The sequence below is a fragment of the Archocentrus centrarchus genome, chromosome 1 (assembly GCF_007364275.1).
Source record: "Archocentrus centrarchus isolate MPI-CPG fArcCen1 chromosome 1, fArcCen1, whole genome shotgun sequence".
Lineage (NCBI taxonomy): Eukaryota > Metazoa > Chordata > Actinopteri > Cichliformes > Cichlidae > Archocentrus > Archocentrus centrarchus.
In genome coordinates this window covers 21,010,170-21,033,798 of record NC_044346.1, presented here as the reverse complement: position 1 = coordinate 21,033,798, position 23,629 = coordinate 21,010,170, and the positions used below count along the sequence as shown (strand labels likewise).

General features: G+C 42.0%; 1 protein-coding gene across 4 annotated transcripts in view; it reads right to left on the bottom strand.

Moving 5' to 3' along the window:
* pax5 (paired box 5) overlaps window positions 1-23,629 on the bottom strand; it is a 51,906-nt gene that overhangs the window by 8,966 nt on the left and 19,311 nt on the right. For 2 of the 4 annotated variants that reach the window (XM_030733061.1, XM_030733069.1), the window contains exons 4-7: window positions 23,176-23,240; window positions 20,548-20,673; window positions 11,429-11,613; window positions 3,126-3,258 (exon numbers count right to left, since the gene is read on the bottom strand). In XM_030733061.1, coding sequence (XP_030588921.1) covers window positions 3,126-3,258; window positions 11,429-11,613; window positions 20,548-20,673; window positions 23,176-23,240 — 509 coding nt within the window. The remainder of the gene's footprint in view (window positions 1-3,125; window positions 3,259-11,428; window positions 11,614-20,547; window positions 20,674-23,175; window positions 23,241-23,629) is intronic. The other 2 variants (XM_030733078.1, XM_030733085.1) reach the window with 1 other exon arrangement.

The window sequence follows — 23,629 nt, the reverse complement described above, 5'->3', positions numbered from 1 at the left end:
TATGGACCATTTCTAGGCACAGCCAAAGGGTGGAGGTATCACGATATCACATCATCTGCTTGGCAGATGATGTGGTTTTGTTGGCTTCATTGAACCATGGCCTCCTCTTGCACTGCCATGTGAAATGTCTGGGATGGTAATTAGCACCTCCAAGTGAGATACAGTGGTTCTTAGCTGGAAACAGGTGGAGTGCTCCCTCCAGGCTGGGAACCAATTGCTGCCCCAAGTGGAGTAGTTTTAGTATCTCAGGGTCTTATTCACAAGTGTGTGTGTGTGTGTGTGTGTGTGGGGGGGGGGGGGGGGGGGGGCAGGAGACTGTCAGATGGATTAGGGCAGCATCTGCAGTGATGTAGATGCTATACCAGTTGCTGCAAGGGAAGAGAGCTGAGTGTGAAAGCAAAGCTGTCAGTTTACTGGTTGAGCTACATTCCTACCCTCACCCTACTCTATCCTCACCTCATCAAGGAGATGAGGGTAGAAATGAGCTTCCACCAAACGATGTCTGGGGTCAGCCTTAGAAATGGGGTGAGGAGTTCAGTCATCTGGGAGAGGCTCAGAGAAGAACTGCTACTCCTCCACATTGAAAGTAGCCACTTGAGGCAGTCCAGGCAGCTGACTGGGGGCTTCCGGGATGCTTCTTAGGTGAGTTGTTCTGGGATGAGGTCCCAGGACAGACCCAGGACAAGCTGGCGAGATTATATCTTTTGATTGGCTTGGGAATGCATTGGCTTTACACAAAAAAGATAGAGGAGGTGGCCAGGGAGAGGGAAGTCTGGGCATCACTGCTTAGATTGCTGCCAGATAAATGGGAGATGGATGGATGGATGGCAACCCATCCAATATTTGTTGAGTCATTTCACTCAACACTAGATTAAAATTTTGAGTTTCATAAACATCAATCAAACATCCAAGTAGTTGAATGGCAGACCAACACTGCCATCTCTGTGGGTAATGTGGCCTACAATTACATTTTAGCAAGAATGATACAAAATATTTGGAAATAAAAAAATAATTGTTCATGTAGATTTTACTGTTGTTACAATTTTGCTCTCACATTGACCACCAGTCAACATCTAGCATCCCATCTGTCCATTTTCCCCAGTGTGGGAACACGGACAAATAGAGCAATAAAAGAAAAATAGAGCATTTGTGGTTACAAATCGACAAAAAATCTTACATCTAATCCTTTCATTTTTCTGTCCTCTTTATTTCCTATTTGCCTCTTCACTTCCCTCCCTACTTGTGTTTCTCCCTCACAGATTGCTTCTCTACTCCAGCCTCTCTCTGTCCCTCTCCGCTTCCTCTCTCCTGTCTCGTGTAGTAAAGTTTTTCTCGGTGTTTGATGCGACAGCGAGGCATTAGTGCAGACGGGCTACTCATCCGCTCAGGGTCAGTGCACAGGGCAAGGAGGAGAGGGAGGAGAGGCTGAGAAAGAGGAGAGATGGACTCTCTACAGCCCAACTTAGAGGGGGCAGACAGGGCCAGATCCTCTGAGGTGTGTGTCTGCGTATATGCACGAGTGTGTATGTACATGAAAGCGCACAGAGTGTATTTGTGCATATGTATGCCAGTTGTATTGATGTATCTGTTCTCCACAGCTTTGCTGTAGAGGTCAACGAACAAGTACAAGTCTCCTCCACGCTCACTTGCAGCTACAGATGAACACACATCCTCTGCCTCTCTTACTCTCATACTGTCTGCCTATCTAACTCTCCCATATCAAACAGCCATCAGAGCAACACATGTCAAACGTGGAGGGATCAAGTGTGTGCAGTGTGTCCCTTTGTGCATTTGAGTTATAGTAGTAGGTGAAGTTCAGGACAAAATAAAATGCTCCTACAGATTTGGAAATACCTCAGAAAGGAGGATTGAGAACATGAATGTTGCTCTACAGCATGTGTCCAGTGTATCACCACTTCAAGGATGCAATAACATTGCGTCAAACACAGACGCCTGATCCCCTTGAGGGAGCTCTATTCTCAGGGAAGAGACAGGCAAGGAAATGTATGCATAACATTCAGAAGGTGTGTGCGCAACAGAATGTGAATGTGTGTGTTTGCATGCATAAGCAGAAATGGAAATTTTATCTCGCTCTCTTTTCCTCACACACTCTGTGTCCCGCTCTTTCTCTCTTCCAGCACAAGCAGGTAATATTCCTCAGTGGTTTCAGACGGCAAAAACGAGCCCATTCCCAGATATCCCAAATTCCCAGCTCTATGATTCCCCTCATTACAGATGGGAACGTCAAAGCCTTGTCCAAGTGCTCCCTGGTCTACTCTTAATTAACCACCGCCTCTCCCAGTGCCCCTAAATGGAAAAAGAGGAATAGATGAGGCTTTCACTTTTCATCCATCCTTCCGCCTTTCTTTTCCTCCTTTCCTCTGAGTTTCCTTCCTGCTTTGAGATCCAAAGCGTTAAGCTCTTTAAGCCCCGAGAATTGTGGCGCTCCTGCCACTGCTGAGGTAGACTTAAAAAGCATTTACCTTACTCTGTGTGTGTGTGTGTTTTTTTTTTTTAAATACGACTGTCAGAGCTCCAGCTAAGGCTTCACTATAAAGTATAAAATGCTAGAGTTTTGTCTTCCTATTGAAATATTTTATGGCATTTTTATGTGTGAATTATGGGATCACACAGCAAGAGTTTAGCTAGGCAAACCATATTTTAATCCTGAAAAAAAAAATTTCCTTCCTTTCTCTCTTTTACTTTTTTAAAAATCACCATTCAGAAATTTTTTTATGTATCCACAAAGGAGAGGATAGTGATTTTATAAATCCTGCATTATCTCACTCCTCATCTCTGATGATTGGTTTATGGGAAATGACTCTTATAAATGTAATAGTTTGCACCACTGTTTTAGTCTCTTCCATTAATAAAATGTTCACAATAAAACATTCCAATTCTCAGAAGTTTACCGCCAAAAAAGGCAAAAGCAACACGAAGGAAAGAAAAGTGTACAGAAACTGAACAGGAACATGTCATTACCAGATGAAGCTGAGATTAAAAAATAGCTGTGTACAAACCTTTTTGGGAAAATCTAGATGAGAACCTTTTTATGTAGTAATTTCTTAATCAGGTTTACAAATGTCTATCAGAGCTTAAGAGTATTAGTGAGGTGTAATTTTTACCTGGAACTAGTGAGTAGGACTGTGGCCCGGAGACGCTGGCTCCTAACTCTGCCCCTGTGCCTGGGTTCGCCAAACTGTTCTTCATCTCGTCCAGTCCTCCTGCAAGTGAGGCCATGGCCGAATAATCTGACGTCTGTAAAAAAGCAGGAAGAGGAGAGCGAGTAAATTTATTAACAAATCAAAACAAGTACATGTGAGGCTTGCTGCTAAAGCTAACATGGATGAGGTGTTTGTTATATCCTGATACATTTCCAGCATGCTGCAGCTTCCTCATAGCGGAGAGCAAAAGCGCTTTAGCGCACACACGCACGCACGCACGCACGCACATGGACATACAGAAGCACACCTACAGCTGAGAGTTTATTGATCTGTTTACAAAGACAGGGATTTACTGTACAACCAAGTCCAACAGTCTATAACCACAGGATCAGCTTGCTCTTTCTCTTCATCCCTCTCACCCTCACACACACATAGGATCCATAGACACACTTATATATATCCACACAAACACGCTGGCATTACATAGACCACGGCTAACACAAAGCCTCTTGTCTCCCCAGATACCAACAAGAATAAGAACTGTGATCATCACAGCACACGTACACATGTTCTCCCAGTGGCATTAACCAATATACACACACACTAAAACTTAAAAAGCACATAGAGGAGGCTGAAGTGACAACACAATGTGTGGCTGACTAGTTGTACAGGTTATATTCTCTGTTCAAACTCTCATAAAAACTCTCTTTAGAAACAAAATAATACTGAATTTAAAGAAAAAAGAGGCTGAAAGGAAATAAAGGAACATATGATAATGGAACAGGAGAAAATATTTTACAGTAACAGTCAAAAGTTTGGACACATTCACAGTGTGTCCTGTGTGACTCTGATTAAAAAAAAAAAAAAAAAAAAAGCACAATAGGTAATAATACAAACACATGACAGGAGATGACCAAATCCATTCTATTCCTCAAAAATTGTCACTTTTGATTTCCTTTTCTCCAAATGTTGAATTCACAAAACAATAAATAGAAAACTAAAATCATACACTATGGTCATCCAGTACACAAAATTAAAATAACTCACTGTCCAAAATGTGGATTATGATCTTTGAGTAATACAGACAGTCTAGCTGAAAAGCAGTGAGATGGGTGGATAATGGAAACTGTCCGCTCACCTGTGTTTGACCTCACCACAGAGCCACTAACCATCCATCCTCATCCCTCTGCCAGACTTATGCTAGTGTGTGTGTGTGTGTGTGTGTGTGTGTGTGTGTGTGTGTGTGTGTGTGTGTGTGTGTGTGTGTGTGTGTGTGTGTGTGGGGCCAAGGCATTACTCATTTTGTGGGGACTTAAATCAGTGTACACAGTCACATATTGGGGACATACCCCTGAGTGGGACAAAATCCCCACAGTGCAAATAATTACATTTTAAGATGAATACACATTTTAATGTTAGGGTTAGGCAAGCAGTACTTTTGGTAAAGGTTGGAGTCATGTTTTGCCCTCTGAAGTCATGGATACACACACATTACTGTGTACGTGTTGTTATTTAAAGTGATGGCCAACTACATTAAGACTAAACAGAAGAATCTCATGATGGGCAAACGATCTGTCTGCTGACTTTGTGTGTGTGCATTTGTTCGTATATTTGCATGCTGTTCTGTCTGAGCATTTGCTAGAGGGTAATAATTTGATTGCAGAAACAAGAAAAAAACCTGTGCAGAAATGAGCTCAATTGTGCACAAATGCAATCATGAAGAGGCACTAAGAACAAAAAAAAGCTCAGAGCTTAGTATACAGCGCTGTACAAGCTTGGCTCTCATTCTTAGGCAGCATCAGGAGGTTTAAGATGACCTGTTCCTAAAACTGCAAAAAAAGGAAGGAACATCATAACTAAGTCAGCGTGGAACAGAGGTGCACCAAAAATAAAATAGGGAGCTTACAATTAAATGTTTAAGTACATTCTTGGTGACTTTGAAATTTATGTTCATTGCTTTGAGGCAAGTGATCATACTGTCATTTGGATAAAGTTTACGCATTTTGAAGCATACTCGACCAACACACTGAACCTCAAATTGTTCCTACTGTAAGACTTAAAAAATGAGCAAATTAAATATTGCACTTTATAGCATTAAGTTCCTTCTGTAGTTTTCCCTCATTCTGTTACTGTTAAACTATGTGTGTGTGTGTATTTCAGAGAGAGAAACAGTGTGTGTGTGTGTGTGTGTGTGTATACACTAATGACACCAATCAGAATTTCCTTTAGGTGATGAGGTGAGAGTTTTGCACTGACCCTTTTAATACGTCTGCATCTGTGTGTGTGGAGGTGTAAGTGTAGGCGTGTGTTTGTGCTCACTGACCTCTTAAACACCCCTGTGCTCGTCAACACACAACACAACCACTGGACTGTGACCTGCCAAATAAGAGCTTACGCAGTACACTACACACATCCTCGCTCACTCTCTCTCTTTCTCTCTCTCTCTTTGGACTTCAGACACACTTTTAAGCCCTCGTTTCACTCACACATCAAACACATCACACCTGTAGTTTCTTTGCCCAATCATATGTGCTATAACTGCACAGCCCCTCCACTGCCACCAAGACACACACACACACACACGCACACACCTTCACCCCCCCTTTCTCTTGGCTGCTCTCTGTCTTAGTATAATGGTGTCTAATGTGTCCATGTATCCATGGGTAGATGAGGGCCAGGCAACAGCAGCACCAGAGAAGAAGGGGTCTGCCGTGGTAATTGGCCATGATGAAGTTTGGCCAGTGGGGTGACAGGCCCGCTAAGGAAGATGGATCATTCTCATTCGCCCCCGTAAATGTTGTCAATTCCACCGCTCATACAGCACCATCAGCCCTCATCAAAGAGGAGGGACGCAGCTGCCAGGCCACGGAGGGGTTGGCGTTTGGGGTTGGTGATGATTGTGGGGAGGGGTTGTATAAGGGTAAGATGGAAGTAAAGGTGGCAGGGGGGGCGGGACCTGGTAGACATAAAGGGTAGATATAAAGAATATTTGTAGAGGAGGAATGAGGAAGCAGGAAATGGGACTGAAATGATCGAGGGAAACATTAATTGTTTAATACATTAATGGAACAGAGAAAAGAATGTAAGAGGAAACAAGCCAAGAAAAAAGTATGCTTCCACTGGGAAAATCTGAGCGCACTCTGCCACATTCAGGCCAGCAGTAGCATCCCACCAGCATTTTGTAACATTGTGAAATTGGTAAATTGAAGTTTTTTGTTTGTGACCAATGAGATAAAAGTTACCGAACTCACAAACCTTACATTGTTTGAAACGTGATCCAGATCCCTGACTCTCTGGGTCTGGATCACGTTTCAGTTCATTACTTAAATGAAGTTTCACATCAGCAGCAGTGCTCACTGTTTTCAGTGTTTTCTTTTCACCGTTTTATGTATAATGCAGCACTTTTTCTAGAATAAAGCTTCTCATTGGTTGATTATTGCTGCCTGCTTCACTATATTTTCCCCTTTGCTGTTACATCAATGGTGTCTTTTTGAGCAGAAATAACAAAAATAAAAAAAAAATAAATAAAAACCTAACATGCTATACACCTGCACAGTCCTTTATCATAACACTTAAGCTCTTTAAAATCATCTCCACAAAGTTTTTGTCTCATTCATTCTATCACCGTCCCACTTCCACACAGCAGGTACATCTGCTGAGTCAGAAATGGGACAAATGAGCCCAAATCAGCCTCTGACACACACACACACACACACACACACACACACACACACACACACACACACACACACACACACACACTGCACGCACACAAACATACAAATAAACACACAGGCAGACTGGCCCTGTTTGTACCATTTGCATAATAGTATTTCCCATTTTCACCACTTCCAAAATAGCCCCTGATTTCTCCATCTTCCACTCTCTCTCTCTCTCTCTCTCTCTCTCTCTCTCTCTCTCTCTCTCTCTCTCTCTCTCTCTCGCTCTGTCTCTCTTTCGCCACATTGTCTCGTGTGCTCCTGATGGAAAATTGCTTGACAATAAACAAATACAATTCCCTCAGTGGCCCACAAACTGAGGCAGGGATTGTGGGGAAGGAATTTATCTGCGCTCAAACTGAGTGTGGCAACACGGGGAGGATACTCATTTCCAAACAGGCGACTCATATGGAGCTCAACTCCATATGAGTCATGAGGCCGCACAATAACACAAAGTCTGATATTTTTCTTTCTATCAAACCTCACAGAAAATGAGAGACTATTCACGCTTAAAAGAAAAAAACAAGTTGATGTCATTGAACACAAATTTAAGCATGATCATTAAATACTTAAGTTTTAATTTATATATGTGTGTATGTGTATATTTACAGTTCCAGTCAAAAGTTTGGACACACTCACGCATTCATATGAATGGATTTAGTTCAGGATAGTTTATTAAGCTATTGCTATAAACTGATGAATTTAGCCCTATTTCTAGATTCCTAAGTATTTGTTTTCTCTTGATTCATTTGTTGTTGTGTGGCGAAAAAATGGTGGGGCAATGATGACATGAACCAGCTGAATTAAGATGAATTCTAGTCAGTTATGGTGATGATCTGAGCCCAAATGAAATATTTACAAGGTATAATGAATTTAAAAAACACACTGCCCATGGTCCTCATCAGTTGTGTTCCAGGTATTATTGAAAGCAGGAAGTACTGAGCAGGGCAAAGATATGCACATAGGTGAAATTATCTATGAAAATCAATTTTGCTCAGACTTTGTGAAATGCTGATGACTATTTAACATTTTTTTTCTGAGATCCCCATCTACTGTTGCTGCCCCTCTATGTCACTCATGGGGGATGTTTTGCAGTGAACACAGGGCATGAGTTAGCCCCGCATACATCCCCCTGCCCTCTCTACGGCACAATATGTCTGCTAATCTGCAGATTAAACTGGTCCAAACACATTCGGGCCAAACACATTTTTTTCAATGAAACTTCAGTGGTGCATTCTAAGATCTGCATCCTTTGCTGGAAGAAATGGGCTTGTGAAGTCTTTATCAGTTTGATGATATAGACAGAAATGAAAGATGTAACAGTCTGTAGGTCTGTTATAAGGAGTGGTAGGGTGCATTGTGAACATCTGACCTCTCTGTTTCTTCAAGCCTTTCACATAGATGAGGATATTTTTTTGGGGGGGGGGGGGGGGGGGGGGGGGGGGCACAGTGCAGAGAGAGCAGAGAGCAGAGAGAGCAGGGGAAGGTACACAGCAAAAGGCCACAGGTTAGACTTGAATCTGGGCAAAATGGAGACAATTTTGAGGAGAGAAAAATCGATAATATCAGTCTCCTTGATCTTTGTCTATATCGTAGTGTAAACTGTTTGGTACTGGGATGAGCATTTGGACCCAGGGCAGCACGGATGGGCGAGGGTGCTGTCAGCCCTGCTGATTTATCACCTGGATAATAGAAAGTGATTGAAGGGAAATTCAAATGAACTCTCTCTGACAGGCACACATGCAGACACACATACGAGCACGCACACATAAATTAATAGTGGGGCTTAATAGACTACAGGGAGAAGGGGAACAAGAGCAGGAGAGGCAGATGAGATAAAAGCATGGCTTGTTAGCGAAGAAAGATAAAGAAAAGGTCTGAAACAAACAGGATAGAAGAGTAACTACTGCTGACAGACAAAATAAGATTTGCTTGCGAGCAGCACTGCTTTTGGTCTCTTCAAGTGGGATGAAGGAAGACGAAATAATGAGTGAGCCTCGTGTTTTAGTGCAAGAAAGCTAGAAAATAATGAGGAGTTTGGCATAACCACTGAGATTAAAGTTTATTAGTATACCACCTGAAATTGAGCCTCTTGCTCTTCTGTCTTTACTTTTGTTTTTACTGTTTTCTGTCTTTGTCAGATACAAACAAACTGACTCACACTTCATAATAGACGACCCCATACACAACATCACCAGCAGTCTGTCAGGAATGTCAGTCACAACACAGTGTGACCCTCCTTGACCATAACCCCGCCAATACCGGCTAACGCACACAAACATGCACACATGTACACACACCTCAGCCCACATAGCAAAGAAGCTAAGCTGTGGCTGTCAGTGTGTCAGTGTTAAGGGTATGACTGTCAATCATTTCCCTCTGGGAAAAGGGGGGTTAGCAGAGGTGGAGGAACAGATAGTCATGTAGATTTTTGTGTGTGTGTGTGTGTGTGTGTGTGTGTGTGTGTGTGTGTGTGTGTGTGTGTGTGTGTGTGTGTGTGTGTGTGTGTCTTTGGGTCTCTTTGTAATGCAGTTCTTAAAGCCAGTTTGACCCCAGTTTGATTCCCCTATCCCAGACGCCAACCCCAGTGGCTTGACCGGGCTCAGAGAGGACACTGACCTATGAATCATGGGTATTATAGTCTTGAGTCCCAGTCTATAGAGCTACTACAGCCAATCCCTGTCGACCTCTCGCCCTGTGCCACTCAAGTCCCCATGTCGGTCAGAGGAAAGTGAATGGATTAAAAAGCCAAACTCTGCCCTGTAGGTCTAAGGCTGCAACCTATTTATGCTTCCATATACTGCTACTCCTCTAGAGTTTGCTTGTACTCTTGCCCTTGACACTGACTGAATAAATAAACCAGAAGCAGCGGCATCTTGAAAGCTTGTGGAAACAAAAATGTCATTTTGAGACAATGGCCAAATATTTCCTTAATATTGACTGTTGGGCCGCTGATTAGAAGGCATCTGAGAAATGGTAGAGAGAATACAAATGATGGCTTGTCATCATTTTGTTATTCAGCATACCACTTACACCTGCCTATTCCACTCAGATTTACATTAATTTTCTCCTGAGAAAGGGCGGGAGGTCAATTTCGATGCAACATTAGGACACACAGACACACCCTTTCTCGCTCTCGGTTTTCTCATCTTTTTTTTTTTTTCCTCTCGCATGCAAACGACACACGCATATGCAGCACATTCCCAAGATGCATCAGCATGCGGATCACCACATCACCGTCCCTCGAGCAGCAGGAAGTGATGTCATAATGAGAGTCAGGTCAATATGTTCATTAACTCCTGCAGCGTGTCTACATTATAGGAACATCAATAGAGCAGGTCTGACTGGGTCTCATCACAGTGTCTATCAGACCAAAGAAACTCACAGCGGTCTGTCAGGCTAACAGCGAAAACACAACTTGATGCTGACATTTGCAGATCTCACAGCAACAGAGAAGAACTGGGAAAAAAAAGAGGATGAATGCAGTGCTTATATAGAGAAAGCTTTTGAAATTGGAGAATTGGCTGTGCAATATGACAGCAGTCATTAAGATTGACATGGCATGGCAAGGCATAGCAGGCAGGCTTTTTTAGCTAAAAAACAGAGAAAAGTATTTTATATGACAATCAGATAAACCTTAAACATTAACTGGTAAACTGTTCAACAACAAGAATCTGCTACAGATCTGTAGCTCACTGATTTGCTTGATGTTATATCGTTATGAATCAAGGACTGCCCTGTGTGATACATTACACGTTGAGCTTTCCTCCTGTACATTTTTCACTTTCAGCTATGGAAAAATGTATTTTGCACCTGTGTCCATTGGCTAACCCAAATAACTGTCACATTGGTGGCAGTCTGAGACTCCTGCACACGCGCTTTTTAAATGATGAGGCTTGTATCATTCTATAATTTTGTTATCATCAATGAAAAGATCGAAAGCAACAACCTTAATGTTAATCTGGTTTTCATTTCGAGGTTTCAGGTAGGTGGAAGCTAACATTACATTACATTACACAACATTATAGAGAGGAGGAGAGGCCTGACAGCTACTGCATTACTTTCCTAACCTCTGTACTATGGTTACAGCTACATCCCAGGTGGCCCACGAAATCTTTTCTTGACTAAAACCAGTCATAAAGAAGGGCCACGGCACAACAGGATAAAAAAATGTTGGTCTTTGAATAAGGAAAAAAAAATGCTTGTTGGTGGGGAAACATTTTTGTTGCTTTGGACCTTTTCATGGGTTTGTTAACAGAAAGAAAAAAAAATGGCTGAGCTCAGCGAAAAAAGTCTTATAGGATGCCTGAATGACTGTTGTGCTGCGACACTGACTTGAAATACACTGCTGTGTCTGGTGGCCAAATGGGGTGATAACACAGGAGACGCCACTTCTGCTTTAGTCAGCTTCTGTTTATTTTTTATGAACAGTTATCTCCTGTCACAGCCCCTGTTTTTCATTAGCACACACTACAGGCTTGTTGACTCCTAACCTCTTCCCAACCTCAGCCTCAGCCCAGAGCCTGCACGATGCCTCGCCCTTACCTTGCCAGAGTCAGGGCTCACATAGAGGTCAGAGCTGGATTGGATTGGACAGGATGGCTGTCTGTCAAAGAGGCGGTCCAATACCTCGATCTGCTGTGGCGAAAACAGCTCCCCTCTCATCTGCTTCCTGAGGAAGTCCCGCCCACTGTGGCCATGTCCATTGGCCAGTGGTGACTCCTGCAAACCTGCATAAAGAAGAAAAGAGAAAGCAGTCGGGGTTTAGAACGGCTGTAAATGTAGAATTTTTAAGAGAGGCGTGATAACTAAAAGGAAGGGGAAATGAGTAAGATAAAGGAAGCTTTTGTGAGTCTGGTTTGTATTATGGAAAACCGAGACAGACGGCGATAGAGGAATGAAGTGAGTAGTGAAAGCGTGTGTTGACAATATAAATTACTAAGGCAGATGTGGAGAAAGAAGTTAGCGGACTCAAGTGAACTCCAGTGAACTGATTTAAGACTGAGTGACTTCATAGATTGTGGAGGCTCAGAGAAAATGGTATACAAATGCAATCCATTACCAAGCATTCACTGTCTCCCCTTCTTCATCTCTAAAAAGTACACTCTCTCTTCTCATATATACACACTTGTCCATCCCTCTTGTCGTATCACACATACACACACACAGCCACACAAATATATATTGCCGCGGTATCAGTATTAGACTGTGAGCTCTCGTATCCTGCAGTTATTGCAAGGCTGAGGGACTGAACGAGACAATTATAAGAACTCTGAAGAGTCGCGGCCCACAAATGATTAGAGAAGAGAGAACGAGAGAAAAAGATAAAGAGAAAAAGGGGATGAGGGTGAAAATCCCCGCTATAGAGCCAATTCATCGTTCCAAACCACTCCTGAGAGCCTATTTTAGTCCTGGGGGTCACTGTGTGTTTGGTGTGTGTCAAAGTGTGTGCATGTGCGTGAATGTGTGTCCAGGGTAGTGATATGACAGACAGGTGGAGAGGGGGGGAGGGGGCCTCAAATGTATATATATATTTTTTTTCCATTTGGACTGAAAATACAGATTCATTCATTTGCACCAGACTGGCCCTAACGATAAAAGAAAGAAAGAAAGAAAGAAAGAAAGAAATATGTGTATTTAACCTCAAGGGATAATTGAGTCTTATGTAGAAATACAAGTTCTGTAGTTTGGATAAGTTTAGGTAGTTACTGAGATCTGAGCTAATCACAGAATCAGTTTCCCTAACTGTGACCACTAGCTTTCCCTGACACTACACTTCTCTAACACTGTCAGCCTGGGTGTGTTTTGCTAGTTGCAGTAACAAACTGTATAAAAAAGAAGATAAGTAAAGTTTGGACTTTGGCGGAGCCTGTGTGGCGTAAACACGCAGAGTTTATAATGGCCAGTAGGGTGCAGCTCCTTTGGCTCTCAGTCACTAGTTTTCACATCTTAATAGATAATCGTGTTCATTTTTGTAAATTATGGTCCAGTTTGAATAAAATTAGGACTCGATTAAAAAAATTTATCGAAATAAATAGAAGCTTTGTAATTAATTAATCAAAATTAATCACATTTTAATCACATTTCAATATTTAACTTGAGGAATATTAATTTAAGTTTGGTTGATGAATGAATCAATAACCATAAGCTTAAACTTCAAAATTTTGTTTATTTTCCCACCAGTCTACTACACAGACCAATGAAGGGTGGAAGTGCTCCAGTGATAAACAAACGGGATAGTTTTAGTCAACATTAATGTCTCACTTAATATAGTTGGAAATTAATCATTCGCTCAGCTGTATTTCTTGATGTTGAGATGTGTTATGCTTGTTTTAACAGCTTATTTTGAATAAAAGAATTAAAATTAAACCACAAAAAGGAGAAAAGTTCGTTCTCCGTTTAACAGCTGCTTTCACACAGCTGTGCTTCGCACTCACGTTGCTAGGCGACATGAGCTATGCAGAGGTGAGGGCAGCTGATATGAAGGCTAGTCGCTCACTTCCGGCCTTTGCGGTCTTTGTGGGCTGCGAAGGACCACGTGTGCCGGTTCCTTCGAACGATGCGGAGCCTGAATTTGGACATTGTGCGTCAATATAATCTGTATGCCTGGAACTTGTGCACTGAGAAACGTTCCACGGTGCAAAGTGCGATTAAAATGCGTTAAAAATTTTAATTCGTTATTTTCCCCGTAATTAATTAATCGAAATTAACGCGTTAAAGTCCCACCCCTAAATAAAATAGATGACAAATCAGGGTATGATTCAGGGCGTGGCTACTTTTGTAACTGACAAGTAACTGAGATTTCATTCGAAGGATTGTTTCTGCAGCAGATAAATCAAAGGATGCAGCAATATCTTAACTATTAATTTTGTGTTGAGGATGAGATAATCTCAGAAACTCTTTTGGCTGATACTGGATGCCGAGTGGGCACTCACAAGAGTGTTCTTTTCTTTTATTGAGTTACAATATAACCCTCACCCTAAAACTTCTAAAACACATTTCCTGTGCTACAGGGTTTTGATTAGCCTAAGGATACCGCTGTAGCTGATCATGTGTCACATAGCCTAATTTATAGGGATAGAGGAATATTGTAGTGTCTTTACCTTAAAATATAAATCTCCTTCAAACAAGTGTTGTTGTGAACTGGCTGTAAATAATGGGCTCCAAATGAAATTTAATGTATTTTTTTTAAGTTAAAAAAATGGGAAGGGAGCTGCAGAGTGAACTCCATTCCTTATAACTTCAACTTCAAAATTACAAATAGCAAATGACCAGAGCAGTCTGCACATCTCCCTCTGTGTGTATGTATTTCATGCATGTTTTTTTATACATATAAGACGTATAGTACTCTGCAAGAACCACAGACTAGTTTTACTTGAATAATCCTATTCATACTTCATTTGTTTTAGCCTGAGTCGGTCCTACTTTAGCTGTACTGCAGTTGCTGTGTTTAGATATAGTAAAAAGTAAGAATTCCTAAAAACATACTCTGAAAACCTGAGGTTTTACAGTGTCAACAAATATTTATTGGTTTAAAGCAAAAGATTAGACACATTGTAAACTAGTTTAGCTTGATTATCCAAACCACCTTACATGAGGAAAATCAAGTGGTTTGGGAATACACCTGAGGAGTCAGAAATGATTTCTCTGCACATCCGCACATCTAATCAAGAAGAGCTTGATATTATATCCGAGTAGTGGGCAGAATTATTAAACTAAGCCCCACATTAATGTTAAAACATTTGGTAGATTGACATATTTAACCAAACACTGTGGCAGTGCAGTGGTTTGCGCTTCTCTAAGAAAGAAAGTTCTGGGTTTGAAGCTGTTGGTGCGCTGGGGCCTTTCTGTGTGGAGTTTGCATGTTCTCACTGCGCCTGTGTGGGTTTCTTCCATAGTCTAAAAGGTTTTAAGTTAACTGCTGATCCCAAACTGGCCATAGGTGTGAGTGTGAATGTCTGTCTCTCTGTGTTAGTCCTGTGACAGCCCTTCCGGGATGGGTGGATGGATGATTTACAATTCCAAAGTTGTATAACAGTACCAAAGCTGGCTGCAAAATGTTTGTTTCCAGTTTGAGGTGTGTTAACCAAATTTCAAAAGTTGATAAAATGATCAAAATACAACAGTGGCTTTGGCCAATTTCAAAGACTTTGAGCAAACCTTTAAATCTTCAGACAGTATCCAGCTCACACTCACACAGTGCCATGTCACTCACAAAACCTCACTGTACATTTTCAGTACACAAAACCCTCTCTCACAAACAGAGGTTTGATCGTAATCTCTCTCTCTCACACACACACACACACACACACACACACACACACACACACACACACACACACACACACACACACACACACACACACACACATACACCACCCATATACAGATGCTGGGAACAGTGTGAGTATATGGTCCAGGTCTCTGGTGACAGACCAATCAGGGTGGGAGATAAAGCCAGTATGATGCTTTAGCCTGGTAACCCAAGGCAACCCATTTAATCCCACCGGCCAGTCCCCATGATGGAATTCAATTGATCAATCATGTAGCTCTGATGGCACCATTTCAGCCAGCTTATTGCTTTCTGCTTTCTCTCTGTTGCACACACAAACTCTCTCATGCACGCACGCTCATGTGTGCACACACACACACACACACACAAGTGCACCCTGAAAGACTGACCCACGTCTGTCATGGTGGAGCACCCACAAGAACCAGAGAAAGACAGAAAGGGGGAGATGACAGAACCTACTGTAATCGAGCAGTAAGAACAAAGCTTTTACTTATGATAATCAATATTGTCCATTCATCTGTATGAATGTGTGTAGATGTGTGTGCGTGTTTCTTGAGGTGTGTATGCGTGGGTCTTGGTATGGATGTGGTTGTGGGTGGGTGGGTGGGTAGCTTGATATCCGGCTGGTCTCATTGTATCCATGGATGGGTAAAGAAACTCATTGCCGTGACGGGTTAAATCCTATTCACTGTCGGATGCACACACACACACACACACACACACACACACACACACACACACACACACACACACACACACACACACACACACACACACAGCAGCCTCTATCTCTGTGATTCAGTCTCAGAAGGGAAGCGCTTCTCTTCCCTCTTTTTCAGAGCAGAACAAAACAAACAATGAGCCCTTATTGTTCTCTCCTTTCTGCCTTTTTCCTCTCTCTTCCGCCTTCTCTGTCTCTCTTGCTCTCTCTGCATCACCGTCTTCTTCCATAACGGCTTGCTACTGCCATTTTTTCAAGAACCCAGAAGCAGTTGAATTATTAAATCCAAATACCCTCAAGAATTAGATGAGTTGTCACTTATTTGTCTGTTTCACCACATTCTTGTCTGCAGAGGGTTGGACACAACCAGTGTGCTCCTTTTTGCACTTGACACAGATTATCATACTGATAGCACAAGAGTCACAAGTCTGACCTCACAGCCCCAGCCCTTGCCTGCATGTGTGTGTGGTTTTTTTTGTCTGTGAGAGTGTGTGTGCCTGATCCAAACTCTAGAGATCAAAGTTTTGGTGAGCCGGGAGGAGCTAAGAGTGAAGGGCAGAGATCCCCTCCCTCTATACCGCATCTCTTGCTCAATCCCAGCATCTTTTATTTGGTAAGCTGCTGCATGTCACAGTGGATGCACAAGGGGGCGAGAGGTCAACCTGGCATTCTGGGTAAATGCCATTGGAACTATTTCTTGTTGGTGCAAAGGAGTATTATGAATGACTTAAAAATGCTAACAGTAGATTTCTCTCACAGGTTTGAAGAAAAAAACCAAAACAAAAAAAAAACAAACAGCAGTTCCTTTAGTGGTTGGCCCACCTGTCCTGGATTCCACATGCATGTTGGATGCTTGTGCGCGCACACACACACACAAGCAGCAGCTTCAATGTGTAAAGTGAATAGGTTAAGGTACAATAGTCCCCTTTTGGCCCCAGAAGTCAAGTTCTTCCATTCAATCCCATTCATCTCCTTTCTGCCCCTAGTCACCCCCAACTTCCCCTCGCTTTGGCTGGGGGCACAGGTCACCACAGGGCTTTACCCCCACACACTCCTCCTACCAACACACACGAACACACAAATACACACACATGCTACTGATCCCTCCTTCCTGTGTTCCCATCACATGCACAGCTGGTGTTTGGTATGCTTGTATATGCTTATGTGTAGCAGGACACATTCACATCCTTACAAACATATAGAGCAGATATGATATGATATAATATGATAAACTAATAAACTAAGCATTGGAGAACAAATTCTAATGTAGATGTGCTTTTAGCAAATTGAAGGCCCAATACTGTTGACCAGATGGCATCCGGAATATCATTTGCTTTATTTATACCTCTGTCTCTGTAGATACATCCCACACTTGGAAACATAATCCTTTATACAGAACATTTCATTCCTGGAGGAAGCACAGTGTGCTGCAGGAAGAGAGGTGCTGTGGACGCCATCATGTAGCATTGAGAGACAGAACAATTGTTGGAGACACAAAATGGGTGGGTACCAAGTTAAAACTCAACTTCATGGTGAGTGACTGAGTGAGACTAAGAAATAAGAGACTAAGATGCAAAGAATACCACTGACTGACATATGGGAATTAGACAAGGTTACACTAGTGAACAGCGTGCCATCTACAGAGCAATGGACAAATCACTGTTGTTACCCTTGCATTGCCAGGCTAGCAGATGACTCAGAGGGACAGAATATTTTCAGTAATAACACGTAATTTTGTGGGCAAAAAGTACTTTTATTTGTTACGTTGTGTTTATGTGGTCACTCCACATGTCCTGTTACAAGCTTTTGGTTTAAGTGCATTGCTGACTTACCTCCAATTTGTAACTAGCTATACTGGTTTTCCAGCAGTGTTAAAGGACTTCATCTTTAGGAGATGGCCTGACCTCCCATACCAAATTGAGCACTTTGAGCAACTGTAGCTGCTGCTCCTCCTCTTTATCATATAAGAGGCTCACTAAAACAATATGGGCTGCATATTTAATAAAATGCCTATTTATTAGGTATGCAGACAGCACCGCCTTAGGATCATCAGGGGACTCAGCTAACATTAACCTGCTGTAATAAATAGATACAAATGAGAGAGGAGCTGCAATGGGTTTTGTTTTTTCCAAAAAAGAAAAAAAATCCAGGAAAATTGTAATAGATATGGGAAAACAATGCAAAATAATCTCCTCACGTCCTTATCATTTTGCTGAATTTCACTTTCATCCAGTGGCCTAACACAAGGCGCTATGCGGCAACACATCAGTTTACTGGCTCCAAAAAACAAAACAAAACAAAAAAACCCCCACTTCACTAAAAAAATAGGTCACAGTACAAAGCGATTCTTTTGCAGACTAGGCTATCACCTTCCTACATTTGTCTGAGAGAAATTAAAACATTGCTTTGCTTCACATATGGAAGGTCATGATTTATAGTACACACAGTCTCATTCCTGTGTATGTAAAATATTCACCTGTATAAGCTGTTTAGAGAAAAAGTCAACAAAAGAGCCTTGAGCGCTTGTTGATTTCTTGTATGTTACTGTAGCGTGCTGAACTACTGATGCCTTCCTTCTGTGTGTGTGTGTGAGAGGATGTCTGCAAAGACAGGCATATGGCTGTGAGAGTGTGTAAAAAGCTCGCCTTATTGTTTGCCTGTGTATGTGTTTGTCTGTCCATGTCCGTGCATGCTGTTCCCCCTGTCGCCCCTTGCTGTGTGTGTGTGTCATTATCCAGCGGGGGCTGCTCTAATGGAAGCTGTGATTAGCAATGCTGTTAATTAGACCACAGAGCCAACCGCGCAGACCTCTGCCACAGAAACGCTGCAGATAAAACACACAAGCAAAACGTGACACGGAGAGACATAATGCTCGAATGACGCTTTCTGAATGCTTCAATGAAACGAGAAGTGATACAATGTTTCGATTCGAACTGTGAAATGGAAAGTCCAGCGACAGTCATGAAAACCAGCAGACAGACCACACATGTAGCACACGGTGTAGTATGTCATTGCACATAAAGAACAAAGTGAAACAATAATAGTGCTAATTAGGCTACAGATATTCTCCTTCAACAACAGATCTGACTGCAGAGTCTTTCCTGGAGACAATACAGCACATAATGGTGTGGATTACGTTAATACTTCATATTATTCATGCCAAAGAGACATGGATTATAAGAACAATAAACCAGTGAGAAACCAGTTTCACTTTGGCCTTTCTGATGTCTTATTTCTAGCACAGCTGTATCTGATAATATTAATGATTCATTCATCACCCTGTCAGTGAACCTGCGCACACAATGTTGTTAGTTACACCTGCGATTTCATCCCAAACAGCAAAAATGTGAACATGACCGAGCAAGTGCCGTGATCCGAATCAAGAGGAGCAACTAAAGTCAAGGTTCCATCGAATTTAGTGCAAAATTGAACCAAATCTATCAGAAAAATATGAATTTGACTCATTTCTCTTCGGTTCTGTTGTGCAAATATTAGGCATGCTAATGAAGGTAAGTTAAGGCGTGCATGCGTGATAACTTAATGATTAAGAAATGTGGAAAATGTGAGGGAAAATTAGCCATTGATGTTTGTTTCACGTATTAATGTGAGAAAACGCAGTCTCCTCATCACATAACTGTTTTGTCTGCAGTAAATCTGAAGCTTCACTTGGTGTTTAAGTCTGTTTCCACTGCACTATGTCACATTTTGCTTTTATGGATACACCAACTCTTCTACCTCAACCAAAACTTTGAGGTGCGTTTTGACTTTTAATTAAATATTTGACATTTCCATGTTTCTTATGTGCATTTGAATCAGAAAGACAGAAGAAAGCCCAACCAGCTGATGATCTCTGAATATGATGAGAGTGCAAGTCGTGATTTTTGTGTGAGCTAAAACCTCATTTGTTGATGGACAAACTGTTCACATAGCAAGGCCAACTTTGATCCAAGGGATCAACAATATATGTGCGTATGTCTCTATGTCTGCGTTGGGTCTAAAGTCTTTGTGCTCTACTGATGGGTAAGTGGGCCGTATCCGAGCATATCAAGGTGCACCTGGGATTCACCTGGAACCTGCTGGAGTGTTCTGAAAATTCATCAGCAGTGGGAAAAGGATCCCGCACTCTGTCTGTGCATGTGTGTGTGTGTTTGTATGTGCGTCAGTGAGAGAGAGAGAGAGAGAGAGAGAGAGAGAGAGAGAGAAAGAAATAGCCCCCAGTGGCATTCTGTCACCCCCTCTCGCTCCGACATCTGGTCCTGTCTCATTTACCGTAGGAGACCATCTGTGTGATGGCTTTTTAATGCCACTGACACCCACACACACACACACACTCATAATCAGGCAAACACGTGGAGGCATAAAAGTGAACACAAATATATACATACAGTACATATGAGGACATACACAAGCTCACACATACATTAGCATGCAACATTGATCAAGTATGACAGCAGTATATGATCAATAGTGCATGCATAAGTTGGCCTCTCGGGTAGCTCTCCCATGAAGCTCTGTTAGTAAATAAATCTGTGTTTCTCAATGAAGTTGTTTGATTCAGATCTCCCACATGCATTAGGTTCTCATTCCTTGTGCAGCCACCAGAAATTATTTGCAAAGCAGCACATATGAAAAGCATAACGTTTAGCTCACCTTCATCCCTCTTCCTCTTGCCCACATCAGCAGCTGAGCTGATACCCAGAATGCCACTGATGGAGTACGAGGAACCAGCCGAGTCACTGGTCACCGCTGAGACCTGTGTGGCAGGCACGGATGTTGCTGCAGAGAGATCAAATGACAACACTTTAAAGGATGCACTGAGAAAACAGACAGATAACTGAAATAGGGAATTACTTAAAGTCATTGTCTTCTTGTTATGATCGAGCACAAATGAGGGAGTAAAACCCCTGAAGCAAACATAAACATGCACATTACTTTTCTCTTGAAGAACAACAATCCTTATTCAGTTATTTGTAACATCTAACATAACAGAACAATAAACCTCAGAGTGAACTGCACACAATTTAAATCATACATCTTAATTATTCCCCCATAACATCAACAAAGTTTCATTTTAGCTCCCTAAATTTCCCCTCAGATATACAAGCTAAATTGAAACTAAAGGAAAAAACACGAAAGACCGGCCTCTGTTAGTGCTTTGCTCTTTGTTGTCTCTTCCTTTAATCTTCCTCCTGGAGGAGACAAGTTCCTTGCCGGGTGACACGGCGACATTCTTGTCACTGCTTCAGTAACACACACACACACACACACACACATATACACAAACACACATACGCACGCAACCTGCTACATGCTGACACGCAGGCACAGGCTTAAACATACAGTCACTCACTCCTTGGTCCCTTATCTGTACCCCTGTAAGCGGACGTGGGGCTGAGTGACAGTATGGTATCCCAGGAGGGACAGAAAGGTGTGGAGACAGACATACTAATCCCCTCTCCCAGCAGACCCCCCAAACACAGAAAGACAAGACCGAAATGGGAATAAAGAAGAAAAAAAAACAAAAACAGGCAAACCAGAGGATCAAAGTCCCTTCCAGCCGTTACTCCTTTGCTAACGACAAGGAGAGTATAATGAATGCATATCCCTCCTTTTCCCATCACTTGATTTAGCACTTCAATTATCTGATTTTCCTTTCTCTTTCTTTTCAGTCTTTTTTTTATCAGAACGTAACGCTTTTATTCTGCAAATCCAAATGTTCAATTTTCCGCCTGGGAGTGGGACCCATTTATCTGTGTAATCTGTAAGCGTGTGCGTGCGTGTGTGTGTGTGTGTATGTGTGTGTCTCAGTGCATCTAGGTGTGTATGCATGCGCACGCGTGTGTGTGTGTGTACCTCTTAAATGTGAGTAAAAGGCAGGAGTCAGGGAGCAGTGTGTGTGAAATTAATTTAGATTAATAGACAATGTGTGATTATGAAGATATGAGAGACTCCGAAACACAATCCACTGCAGGGCAAAGTGAGGAAGAGAGAGAAAGGCTATCATATTTGTTTGTACTCTGTGATATTCATCGAGTAAAAGGAAATAATGTTTCAGTCATAGATGCGACAGATACAGTCTTTTAGTCTGTAACAGGATAATTATGTGAAACCTGACATTGTCAGTTTGAACAAAGGTTACAGGTCCTTTAGCAAAAAGGAATAATGAGAATCATCTAATAAGATCATTAATATCTGTCAGATTTTGCATTGTGTCTAGCTGCACTTACCTGCTGCTAATCCACTCAAACTTGTTTGAAAGCTAGTATGCCAAACAAAACTTGTAGCAATATGGATGAACAAAAATCTATTTAGGAATATGTAAAATGGAAATTTTGGTGCAAAGGTCACGAGAAGTCTGGTGCAGTAGGCAAGTAATAGTGCAGGACTTGTTACAATGTCTTTGTCATTTCAGTTGATTCAGTGATGCAAACAAATTACAACATGCCAATTGAGAAACTGTAAATGTGATCTTTTCTAGGGTGTGACTCATTCTGCGCAGCCTCACTCTCGAACTTGAATATGAACAGAAATGATCCGACTTTTAATCTAAATCTCCGATACTTAAACATTTAAATGCTTGCTAGTATTGCTAATCCAGGACCCATTTGAGAAGGAAATATTTCTCCAATACTGTGATATTGTAATGAATTAAGTACTCTCACTGACCTGTTTATGAAACAATTATATTCAGGATGATATGGTTTCATGCTATGGATCCCTTTATGTTGATTGTTGTTGTCTAGAATATTGTACCTCTCTGTGGTTACATTGTTGCACGTCATCCTGTTACAAACGCACCTGTGCACGACTGTGACGATGTTACCAGTGTGCTTTCAGTTGAAGATGTCAGAACGCATTGGCCAAGAACACAACGCTGATCACGTAACCACCAATTTTATATCTGCCCCTCACGTCGTTGTTTGATCTTAACCTACCTTACTGGTTCTTCGGTCAGCACTCAGTTTGCCAAAAAGGGCAAAATGAACCTAACCATCACACAAAACTCTGGTAAAAAAAAACAAACAAAAAAAAAACTCTAAATGTACTTCTTAAATGGAAAATGATATCTCTATAGCTAACTGGAAAGATTAAATTCTAAATTTGAACTCTGTGGCACATAGCATCACGTGCTGTCTTCATACAGGTCCAGCAACTCATACGTTTTCTTGTTCAGCACAGAGCGACCTCTCCGGAGAGATTCACACAAAAACGCTTCTTTTGTTAAAACAAAATTTTTGCTTTGATGGTTGAAAACACGATTTTAGAACAGCGACCTACCTAAGTTGTGAGCCGACACTGAGCCCGTTTGACCAGGCTGCTGCTGAACCTTAGTCCGGATGATCCTGCAGGAGGAGAGAGGGGGTATTAGTGTGTGTGAAGTGGCTTGTGTGAGTGTGTGAGAGAGATCCTGAGTGACAGAGAGAACATGACCATCGTGGGAGCAAAACTCTGTGTGTGTGTGTGTGTGTGTGTGTGTGTGTGTGTGTGTGTGTGTGTGTGTGTGTGTGTGTGTGTGTGTGCGTGTGTGTGTGTGTGTGTGTGTGTGTGAAGTGGCTGAGGCAGGCTGACATGGCAGAGGGGCCTCACACTTCCTGCTTGGCTGCTCATGCAAGCCTTTTCTTCCTCTTTCCTTTCCTTTTTCTTCCTTTCCTCCCCTTTTTCCTCTCCTCTCATTTCCTTTTCTCCCATTTCCTTTCTTTCCTTTCCTTTTGTGTCTGTTTCTTTCCTTACC